This window comes from Mixophyes fleayi, chromosome 3 (assembly GCF_038048845.1).
Source record: "Mixophyes fleayi isolate aMixFle1 chromosome 3, aMixFle1.hap1, whole genome shotgun sequence".
Classification (NCBI taxonomy): Eukaryota; Metazoa; Chordata; class Amphibia; order Anura; family Limnodynastidae; genus Mixophyes; species Mixophyes fleayi.
In genome coordinates, this window is record NC_134404.1 from 30618503 (window position 1) to 30630733 (window position 12231).

Genomic DNA, 12231 nt, shown 5'->3' on the forward strand with positions numbered 1-12231 from the left:
GCTGATCAACACCGATCCGACACCCATAATTAGGGAAGATCTTGTACTTCTTCACGTAGGCAATTAGTGATCTGGAGGAATATACAACTAGAGGCAGTGACGTCTGTCTTTTCAGTAGTACTTTTTGGGTTTATAAACAGCTATTTTTTTCATGTAGAACTAAATCACTTAATTTGATCTAGATACCAACTATTATAATAATAACTTGCTTATTAACTAATAAAAAATAATTCCTCTAGTCCTCGTTTTAATGGTCAGGAAGCCAAAACAGCCACAGACAACAAGGACATTTTTTGGGCACTAAACTTAACATATGAACAATTTGAAAGGGAATTGTCTGAATGAACTGCATGAACACAGCTTCCAGAATCAGGCCCTCTCTTACCATGGAAGCAACTAAACCTTTCATGTATGTTAGAGAATTTAGACTGTAAGCTCCAATGGGGAAGGCACTGATGTGAATGAGTTCTCTGTACAGCGCTGCGGAATCAGTGGCGCTATATAAATAAATGGTGATGATGATGATGATGATCCACCTTCTCGTTATCTCTCCCATTGATTACTGTAACCTTCTCCTCTCCGGCCTCCCTTACACCCATCTCACCCCATTTTAACCCACCCTCAATGCAGCTGCCATACTCATCCTCTCCCATCGCTCTACCACTGCCAGTAGCTACACTGACTCCCTGTACCCTAGAGTATCAGTTCAAACTCCTCACCATCACCTATTAAGCCCTCAACCGCTCATCTCCACCCTATATCTCCAACCACATATTATACACACTCCCTCCCGCTCACTCCGCTCTGCCAATGATCACCGTCTCTAACCACTCTTCCACACAAGATTTCTCCTGGGGTGCTCCCAAAAAGGAACGCACTACCGCATCTTAAAAAGACTATCCACCAGTCTCTAAGCCTTCCAACTCATCTTTTCAATGTAACAGCCTTCCTCCTACCTCTCCTACTTCACCCCCATCACTGCTTCCCTACTCAGTACAGCCACATTGTATCTGCCCCTCCCCTCTAGAATGTAAGCGAATCCACAATATAGTGATGGTGCCAGCAATTTGGTCTATAATTAGCATTAGCACGCAATCGTTTTTTGTGGGCATACAATACACCTGCAGACATTTGCATTTATATGTCATAGCTGAAGGGAGCTGTCATATTGGGAAAATATTCAGCTTGCTAACAAATGTGGGACACTAGAAATAAATTTACAATATATACCGTTTTCAAGGTTTTCTTATCTGAATAATTGTATTTCTCCGATTGTACCAAGCACAGGGGGATGTATATCCCAGATCTAGTTTTTACCATCCCTTTGCACAGGTTATGAGCCTGAACCCATCATTATTGTGCTTCTGGACCAGGCAAAACCCATAAAAAGTTCTTGAACTACAAATCTCAACCTCTAGCAGCTGTTTGGCATGATGAGGTCTACAATGGATGGAGTGCCTATGTTGCTTCCTCCCCCCTTACAACCGCAAAAGCAGAAGTGGCGATTGGTGAGGTCATTTTATAGCGCTCCTCTAACAGCGCACCCGCAACAATTCATAACTAGAAAATCTCTTATACCTGCTGCAGCACAAGCGACAAGGTCTTGGCAAACAAGAGGGACAACAGACAGCTGAATATATATTGATTGAGGCGTATTAGGTCTATGCACACGTTACATTTTTAGCTACCCAGTGGAATTATATTGACCTACACATTTTTACCTCTCTTGTACATAACTTCAGGCTTTATGGTGTATGAGGGGGTACCCAAAAGAAACCAGAATCAATTTATAAAAAAATAGTGTATTTATTTGTACATTTTAAAACTTCAGTCACCTACAAAGTACTCTCCACTTGAATCAATGCATTTGTCCAAATTGTTTTTCCATTGCTCAAAACATTTTTTTAAACTCATCGTCGTTGATGCCTTTTAGTACTTTTGCCTTTTTTTATTCACCTCTTCAATATCAGCAAAACGTTTTCCTTTACGGTCTTTTTTCATTCGAAGAAATAAAAAAAAGGTTGCAGGGGCCAAGATCGGGTGACTACGGTGGGTGAAGCAAAGGTATCATGTTGTTTTAGGCTAAAAATTGCTTAACACACATCGCTGTGTGGGCAGCTGTGTTAGTCTCTCTGGTTAACGGCAAACACTCGGAGCACAAATTTTGCTGCAACTCATTTCATGCCCAAGTCCTCGTTTAAAATTCGCTGACAGGAACTCCATGAAATCCCAGTCCACTCCACATTCATCGATGGTCCGACGGCGATCTTCCAGAATGGCTTGACGAATTTTCATAACATTTTCCCCTCTTCAGGTGGTCCAAAGATGTCCGGAACGAGCTTGATTGTCAATTGACATTTCACCTCTTTTGAAACTGGAGAGCCATTCGGAAACTTGTGTTTTACTCATGACAGCTTCCTTGTCTGCTGTTTGTAGCATAACAACCATTTCTGCTGCATTTTTTCCAAAAAGAAAACAAAATTTTACAGCAGCACGTTGTTCGTGTGAATCAGCCATCACAAAAAATAGGCGAAAGATTGAATAACTCGTTGACAAAAAAAATAACTGGAGTCAAACGCTACATTCCTCCCGCAATGTCGGCAGACATACTGGCTCAGAAGTGTTCTGCAAACATTCACCTAGCAGCGGAAGCTCATACTACACGTTCCCCGCCTTCTAGAACATGATTCTGGTTACTTTTGGGTACCCCCTCGTATATACACTGGAAAAGGATACTTGAGTAAAGGTTCACTCCAGCACACATTGCTAGTAAAAAAAGGGATTTGTTTCCCAAAATATGCACTCAATAAGCCAGCAAAGGTATCACATCTATACAATGATTCCTGTTTTCTACTAAAAGATTAATTCTGTATCTGCTGAATGGTTGGAACCTCCAATAGCGAGGATCTAGCACTGCGGTTTATTTCCCGTGAACACGGCAGTACTGATTTTTGCTTTCGGACAGTGGTCAAGAGGGCAGTGCCCTTGTCTTTTTGCGCACTACAATTACCCATGTTTCACATGGGATAGTGGCTACTGTGTGGTGGAGTGGACATGTATCGCAGACCACAGCTGCCATTGGCCTTTGGCTTATACTCAAGAGCCTCATGTGGTTTCTACAACAGATACGTAAGGCACAGGTAACGTTTCCTCGGATCCGGAGGCGAGGACTCTGAGTGAGAAGAAGCTGCGCCATGTCAAAAGAGCAAACAGCCGGGACACACATGAAACCAAACACTGGCATTTTAGGAGCTATTTCTGTTCCCTTCACAGCGCAGCAGTTTTCATTCTTGTATGTTTACATTTATACAGAGCCTTGATTATAATTTTTAGGTTTAAAAATGGCTTTATCGCAAACCTCTCATTTACTGGAATCACTGTGATCTGAAAGTACCAGTCACTTAATGTTTTGCAGCTGCATCCAACTACGTCAAAGCTGAACTGCGGAGGCTGTATTAAATTTAGAATAAAATAAAATACTTGGGGGAAAAAAATAATAATAAAAAATTGTTTTGCTACATTTGGGAAAAAACAACAACGATTTATAACGTTCTCTTGCACTGGTAAAATAAGTGAGATAACAGAAACTAAAGTTGTGGGGTAATAAAGGCCACTATTGTGGGTCATGTGCCTTCAATGTGTTGTTTTCTTTACTACTATTGCTCTGACCTTTAAACACTCTTAGTCACAGTTTTGCTGCATGGTCAGTCCTTACTAATCTGAAAGTCATTATGTTGCTGCCCACAATGTATTTCGAGGAACTTAGAGCGAGCGCTGGAAAAAAAAAATCATGCAGTCATCGTGCTATTAGCTGAAACTGCTAAATAAGGAATCTATTCAGGTCAGGCAATAGAAGAATAACTGTGACCTACAATATGTGTTATACTTTACCCTATAATGATCATCATTTAGCATAAGCGGAAAACAGAGCTGGTACAGAGTATGCTGCAAGCAGAAATTATTTTCCATTTAATATGTACAATAACAAGAGCATTGTGCACTTCTTCTCTGCCAATTTAAAGGAGAAGTTCGACATTTTCAATATTCCAATTGATAAGAAACTTTTCAATTTATTGTATTGATGAACGGTTTGGATTTGAGCCATTGACACCGTTGAGTTTTACATGTACGGGCTGACTCGAAATTGCCTGAGATCTACTGATCTTATAGCGAAGCAAAATATAATTTTTGTGCAAAGTGTGAATCTTGTGATTCCGTCTGTTTATATACACACCACTCCCTTCATGACCAATGTAATACTGTTCTGGAGTGGGTCGGAGAACATATAGCAGCACAGATACAGAAAATTCTTGTCACCCTATCATAAAACATGAACATGATCGATCTGACTAGTTCGATACAGGAGACGCTGCATGTGATCAAAAGAAGAGAAAAAAAGAGGCACTCAAAAAGAAAAATGAATGCAACGAAATATTAGTTGAACATGAAACTTGCGGAGAATATTATACACGCTAGCCAACTCTCCCGGAATGTCCGTGAGAGTCCAGAATTCCAGGTAGGTCTTCCGGGTGAGAAGGGCAGTCTCCTGAATCTGCCCAGTTACTAGTAAACTGGACAGAATTAGAGACAAAGTGACACAATTCTCAGGGAATCGCAGCATTTTGGCCCCGTCCCTGCAGTAAAATGATGCATTTGCATGAATACGTCGTGGGGACAGGGTCAAAATTACGCAATTCGCCGAGCCCCACCCACTCCGCACGCCCACTTACCCCCGCATCTCCTGGGCGCCGACTTTATGAAGTTAGCAATTATGTTACTGTATGAGTACTTGAGAACAGGTGGAAAGAGAGACGCAATGTCACAGTATATGACTTTCATCATCATCAGAAGTATAATGATTAAGTTATGTGAACTGGTGATTGATGGAGAGCAGGGGCCAGTTGGGCAGAGCGGCATCTGCCCCTCGGGTTGCTCCCATACTGGGCTACCTTGGGCCGGGTCACCTGCATTTTTTTTGCCTTTAAAATTTTCCTAATAGACTGCTGAGTCGAGTCTTGCCCCCCCCCCCCCCCCCTCCCCTCCTCCCGGGCTAAACTTTGCCAGCCCTCCCCTGATGGTGATGATTTTAGAAAAGGACTCGAGACTAAATGGCATAGACAAGAAACCATCTATGAAAGGCATCAAATTTGTGGAATATAACTTACTTACTGTCTGTTTCATTTGCCACCAATGTCATCTACTAGAACTGAGAAAAACTGGGCTTTGTCCACCTATATTGTTTTCACAAACTGCCATCCTACTACTTAGCCGGGGCGGCACTTCTTATCTGTTTTGATTGCAACCAATACCATATCCTAATACAAGAAAATGCTGTTTTGCCCACCTGTATCGTTTATGTAAGCTACCATCCTACTACTCATCTGGTGCTGCTACTCCTGTCTGTTTCATTTTCGTCCAATGCCATGTCTTAATATTAGTAGAACATGATGGGACTTTGCCAACCTGTATCTTTTTGTAAAATGCCATCCTTCAGCCTATTTAGTGCTGCTTTTATTTGCATAAAATGTCATCTACCAACTAACATGGCCCTTACAAACTTAGTCCTTGTTTAAAGGTTCCTCAAAGCCCTTACCAGATGTCTAAACCACCATCAAAGCCAATTTCCATGCATACAGGGGCTGCAAGTTGAATTCTCCATAGTTTGCTAAAATGGCATGGCCACTTTTCTATTGTAGAAGTAGGGTTTCTTATGAAACCTGACACTACCAATGACCGAGAGGAGTCTGGTACTGAGGGACTGGAACAACAAACGCTGGGTTGCAATATTGCAGCCTCTAAACAGTGAATTGCTCAGTTAGCAACCACTACACACCTGTCCTGTTCATCTGTGTAGAACTACATTAGGGAATATCCTAATGACCTGCTGCTAGTAATTAGTTGTCAGCTCCTGAGGCTTGTTTCAGGCCTATAAACAGCTTCCTGAGAACCACATATTGCTATTTTATTGAATTTGTCCCTGTGAGCCAGCTTCTCTGGACCTGTGCTCCTGACTCTTTGGGATTATTCCCTGTGTTTTGAACTTCTGGCTCTTGACCCTTTAAGGCTGTGGCAACTCTTCTTCTGGCTCTGAATGACTATTCTGCTGGCTCTTGGGCCCTGGCAATCCTCTGGATGCTTCCATGTACTGAGCGCCACTTTCCTATATGAAGAAAACATCTTGCTCACAAAAAGATTGTGCATTTCCACTTGCAATTTGAAATCACCAGTTTACAGAATTGTACACAACCTTACACTAATACTAGGAAAGCTTATGTGGGTGCGATGATGGGAGCGCTGGCCTCCTTCACAGACAGCAAACCCCTAGAAAAAAAAGTATCATCTCTTTCTTTCCCCAACATCACTAGAGCTATGGAAAGGAGGAATGGAGGACAGGTAAAGGGTTCTGGCATAGCAACAACTGATAGGTAATGGAATATCTGGGATTGAGATTGCTATGCAAAGAAATATATGGGATTGCTATATTGATATGGTATTGGATTGAATTTATAATCTATGTTGACCTATTTTATATTATAAGTATGTAATATAATCTCTTAAATGAAGCTCTCCATTCTGCATGCAATCTTAACTGATATAAGTATCTTTGTACCTGTGCTGCATTATGAGTATCTAAGCTTGTATGATTATCTTACTTGCACTGTATAAATATATACCAGAATCTGTGCGTAAGTGGCTGGAAGGAAATTATATTTACAGTGTTTATAACTGTAACACCCATATTTAGGATATTTGCTAAGGTGTGTCTGTGAACAGAACATAGTGGTAGATGTATAGATATAGCTATCTATCTAAAACAGATAATTGTGAGTTCAAAAAGAACTGTGCAACTGGTATTCTACCTCAATAATTAATGAGTATATGGCTTCTTATTAGTAACACAAACTCACTATGACTATTATTATAATGCTTATGTCTGTGTGTGCCCACTCTACCTTTTGTTATAATTAGGGGGGCACTCAGTGACCAGGGAGGGATATAGAAAAAAAGGGTAGCAGGCTGCTTAAAGCATGGGTCACTAAATTTAACCTGCATTGCCATATTAAGTAGGATTGTAGCTTAGACAGGACAATAGCTTGTAGTGTCATTTCCCACATAACGTTCTGTCCAGGTACAGGAACTTTTACATCAATATTTGCGAGTGTTATACGATACATTTTTATATTGGATGAACTAGCTTTTTAGATTTAGGGGCCCCTTCAAATGAATACCATCGCTCATCTATTGTTAGCTGATGAGGCTCATTTTAAAGCAGCAAGCGGGCGCTGGACATTCCATTCTGGAACTTACAGAAGCTCAGCTGACGACTTTCACAGAATTCCGCATATTGTGCTGAGTCCATGCTCCGGGTTTGTTTATCAGCTCTCTGTATAGAAGACAAAAGAAGTTAAATGGTAGTTAAAAGGCATGTTTACTCTACCTTCTATAATGTAGAATAAATACGAAAGCATTGTACACTGTAACCATTATAATTAATGGTAATATACTGAAAGATTAGTTTCAGTAACTGACAGTATACATCCCTCTCAATTAAAATACCTTTCAAGGATAATTATAGGGCCCAGACTGGTGCTTCAGTGTATTTATCAAGCATGAAATTCACAATCAAGTAAAAAAAGCAGCATAGTGTTCACCAATCATCTTAACTTAATCATCACAGTGACATCACTGATGGGGTGATATATGGTATAGAAACTCCCATTTGACATACTACAGCACACATTCTAAAGACACAATGGGAACATGTATATATGCCCTCCTTTTTATTATGCTAGTAAGCACTTAATGTACCAAACAGACACAATAAAAATAACATTAAAATCAGATAAAATAATCTCAATAAAGAGCAAAGATCATTTCATTAAATGAAGTATAAGCAACCTGCAGATTTCATGCGGGAGCCCCACCGGGCCTCTTGTTGTGGCAAATAATAACAGTTTATTGCTACATGTGACAGAAGTCAGGACATATTATTACTATTGTGGTTGGTACAATGCTCCGCAGCACCAGACAGTGGGGTAAGCAGAACACGTATAAAACAGATATCTTAAAAAGGTAACCAAATTAACACAATCATGCAAACAAAGGGCGTGGAGAGCCCTGCTCATGAGAGCTTACAATCTAGTGGGTCACAGGTAAGACAGAGGAGCATGTGTGGCTCAGAGTGGCGTATGGAACAGTTGTGAGGGTGTAACGGTTTGAGTAGTATAGGTGGGATATGTGTACACTCAAATAAAGAAGTGTGGTTTTCAGAGCATATAAAGACTTGAAGGTTGGACAATCAGATCAGGTGAGGTAGAAAATTTCACTTTAGAAATCTAATAGGTGCCAGTCAGAGTTGGTATTCAGAGACAATGCGAGGAGCAGGTCAGAGGTAGATGTAAGATGGCATCTCTGAGAGTATTTTGAGATGTGGTTTGAAATGCATGAGTGCTGCTGGTGAGGACTTTGTAGGTTAGGGTAAGTAATTGGATTCTCAAGGATATGGAAAGCAGGTGTAGAGATTTGCCCAACGAGAGTGTTCAGACACCTATAACAGAGGGACGGCTGGTTACACAAGACAGGGAAGGAGAGATAGATTTTAAATGTCTCCAATGTAGAGGTGGCGTTGAAGACTGGATGAACAAACTAGGTCCCCAAGAGAAGAGGTGTAGAGTGAGAAAAGGAAAGGGCCAATACATAGCCTTGAGTGACCCCAACAGATAGTGAGAGGGGAAGGGTGGCTGTGTCAGAGGTAGACACACTGATGGAACGGTTGAATTGGTACAGATTGTGCCAAAAAAACAAAAACTGTGTCATGACAGCAAACCTGGTGAAGGGTGTGCAGGAGAAGAGGGTGGTCAACAATGTCAAAAACAGCAGAGAGGTCCTGAAGGATGAGTATGAAAAAGTAACCCTTAGAATTTTCATGAGAGTGAAATATTGGGGGCAGAATACCGACTGCAGAGAAGACAGTGAGAGGACTGAAAGTGAAATAGGCAGTTGTCACTCAGTTTGGAGGCAAAGTAAAGGAGAGAAAGCGAGTGGTAGTTAAAGAGAGTCTTATAAAGTACAGTATAGCTACACAAATGTCAGCAACTTTGGGTCACTTATGTGTCCCGTGAAAATATTTAACTAATAATGGAACACCATAGCCTGTCGTAACAGAATTCGCACACACATTTGTCTGATTTTTCCCCCCAATGTAGTAGAAGCCACATTGCCAAAAACAAAACCTATAGTATAAATTGAGCAGGCAATGGACCAGGTTGAGAAGCTCATTGTCAATTGCAAACTAATATGCTGGACTATTAGGGGCTAAAAAGTATGCTGGACAACTGGGAGTTCTGTGTTATTGTAGACAACTGGGTAGTAATGTACGCTCCTAATTCAGGGTCATATAATATTATGGAAAAACAGGGGGATTAATATCATGGTCAAATAGGGTCAGTTAAATATGACTGGAAAATATCAGAGCTGTGTAATATTGTAGACATAGAGGGTTATAATATACTGATTAAGGGAGGTGGTGGTAATATAATATGCTCCACATTTAGAACTATGCCCTTTGCTGGATAATTGGAGACGTATAAAGATAGCATTGCATAAGATACAGGAAATTGGGAGCTGTATAACATGGCGATTGACTGGGAACTGTACAATATGGTGATCAATGCTATCACTGTGCTAACTGGAAAAAAAAAATCACCACAAAAATGCACACACACACATAAATAATGTAAACTATACATCATTACATATAAAAATAATGTAAACTATATATAATTAATATTGTATTTAAATATTATGTTCACTATATAGAAATAATATAACAAAAATAGATTGCGAAATAATATCCAAATGAAAATGAACCTGGGAAAAAAGTTTTTTTTCAATGTGTGGTCCCATGTGTGTGTTTACGACTTTCATTTGCTTCTAACTTTTTAAAACCATAAGATGTTTACAGAGTAAATATGAAGAAAAAAAAAAGTGGAAATTTACCAACCAAAAAAAAAAAAAAAGCCATTAGATTTATGGAGCATCTCCGCGGCCTGACTTGATTCCTTTTTATTCAGGATATAGTCATGTTTTTATGTGGGTTTGATTTGGACATAGATCAGATGCCAGATTATTCTGAAAGAAACTGTAGCGACTTCTGACAAATATTCATCTCCAAACGTCCCAGGATATTACATGCTTTCTTCACATAGAGAAGCAGTGAACTTTTCTCTCTCTCCAACTTGAATCTGGTCGCTGAACAAGGTTATTGACTATGACACATATAGTTTAAAGATTTGAAGATGTTAAGAGTCATCTGGTCACTGGTAATGGTTAAGATTGTCTTTCAGAACAAGGATATCACACCCTAAACTACTGACTACGGAAAGATTGTGAGAAGCGGAGCAACAAAAATAAACTGTAAAAATCTTCCAGTATGCCAAACAATTATTATATTACTCAGTAGAAAAATTTAGCGGGTTAAATGATTTTCCAAAGGAAATGCATGACTGGTTTCTGTACTCAGATGCTTCTTAAACTCAGATGAGTAATGATTAGGAACAAAAGAAAAAAAAAATACAGATGTGGCATCTCTTATCCAGAAAGTTACAGGACGGGAAGAAGGCAACTTATTGCTGGTGCTATGTGATTGCACAGTTACTATAAGGAGCCCAGGTAAACAAGTGAATTAGGAGGAGGATGCCAGAGGAAACAGAAGTCAACTCTTCCAGTCACTGTGAGCAGCACTATTAACAGTTTTATAAGAGTATTTTTTTTTTAATGTAAAATCCCCCAATGTGGAAAATCCCAAATGCCCAAAATAGATGTCATACCTGTATTGTAAACATCTTCTAAAAATTGCTTCTAATGTCCTTTTTAGCAGGTTGCAGATTAAGATATAAAAGTTTTTGTAAGCTGCTAGTCGAGGGAAGAGGAGGGACTAAGGGGAAGGTGAGGGGAGTGGGGAAGCCAATAGGGAGGAGGCTCAGATCACTCCCCACTATAAGACCATGGACCAGCCACTGTATTTAATACAATAGCTGGTCCATTGGAAGCAGATAAGTCCAGGCTGGCCAGGGCCACCATTACTCATGCCGGTACAACTGTGGGCGCAGTGTGGGCCCATAAATTTAGGGACTGTTCCAGGCCCCACTGACTGATGGGTCCATGGGGGGTAATGCCCACTTGCCTATGATGGATACTCCACCGCCCTAATCAGCTGTTCCAGGAGCTTTTGGAATTCTTTGTTTCTGCTATTTTGTTTTACATCTCTGAAATACAGATTCAGACAATCCTCTGAGCCAGCCAGTATGGAACAAAATTCTCCGGAACATGGAAAATTGTCTAACCCAGAGATAGAGTGATGCCAGGATAACAGGAGAAAATAAAATTTTGCAGCATAACTAATCATCCAATAACGATCACGATGGCTGACTCTGTGAAATTAGCTGGCCGTCAAATAGCTAGGAGCATACGTACACCTCCTGTTTCATGGAACAGAAAGATCAGAAAAAGAAAAAGGCTTAAATTACAGGATATAGTTCAAGCAAATATTTGTAGAAAAAAAAATAACTCTAAAGCAAGAGTCTTATTTTTTTTTTTCTCATTTCATTTTTGAGTGCATATACTAGGAGTGGCGTTCATCTATTCCTCTGTGCAAACCTCACAATTCCCAGCAGGAAATCTTTGTCATTCTAAAGTTCTTGTATCCATTATTAATTGATTAAATTAATTTGGTAAGCAAATGCAAAAAAAAAGAATGCTCGTCATAGTGGGCCACACATATGGGGGATTAGATGGCCAAAATCAGCATAAAATTGACTGGTCCATTCAAAATGACAATGGATGGATGCGATATGATTGAGTCGGTGTTGAATCACATCACTTGAGTAGTGCATCTGCCTTTGTTGGCAGTCATCAAGTATCAGAAAGATTTGTGCTGTGGCAGTCCATGTGTTTGCCCTTCCAACCTAACTTGTTCCACTAATATAGCATTGTTGTCTGTCCTACAAAGAGTGTGAAGGGAGCCCTATCTAGCCTTTGTATGTGCACTGCGTCACAGAACCAGGTCAGGCAATGGTGTTTTACACATCACAAGTGTAGGCAGGCTAAATTAGCTAAAGAAAAATAAAATCATGTTCTACTAAAACTGTAAAATAAACAGCATAGAACAGATCAAAGAGTCAACGTCATAATTTATCACTAGCATAAGGACTCGTGATTTATACTCATTGC

The 12231-nt window shown here is 40.1% G+C and overlaps 1 protein-coding gene across 6 annotated transcripts in view; it reads right to left on the minus strand.

Moving 5' to 3' along the window:
* The window catches only part of SUPT3H (SPT3 homolog, SAGA and STAGA complex component), a 410193-nt gene that overhangs the window by 95754 nt on the left and 302208 nt on the right, over positions 1-12231 (minus strand). For all 6 annotated transcript variants that reach the window (XR_012689525.1, XR_012689527.1, XR_012689528.1 and 3 more), the window contains exon 7: positions 7309-7384. Coding sequence is in view for 2 of the 6 variants with exons in the window: in XM_075201312.1 (XP_075057413.1) it covers positions 7309-7384 (76 nt within the window). In the remaining 4 variants the exon portion in view is untranslated. The remainder of the gene's footprint in view (positions 1-7308; positions 7385-12231) is intronic.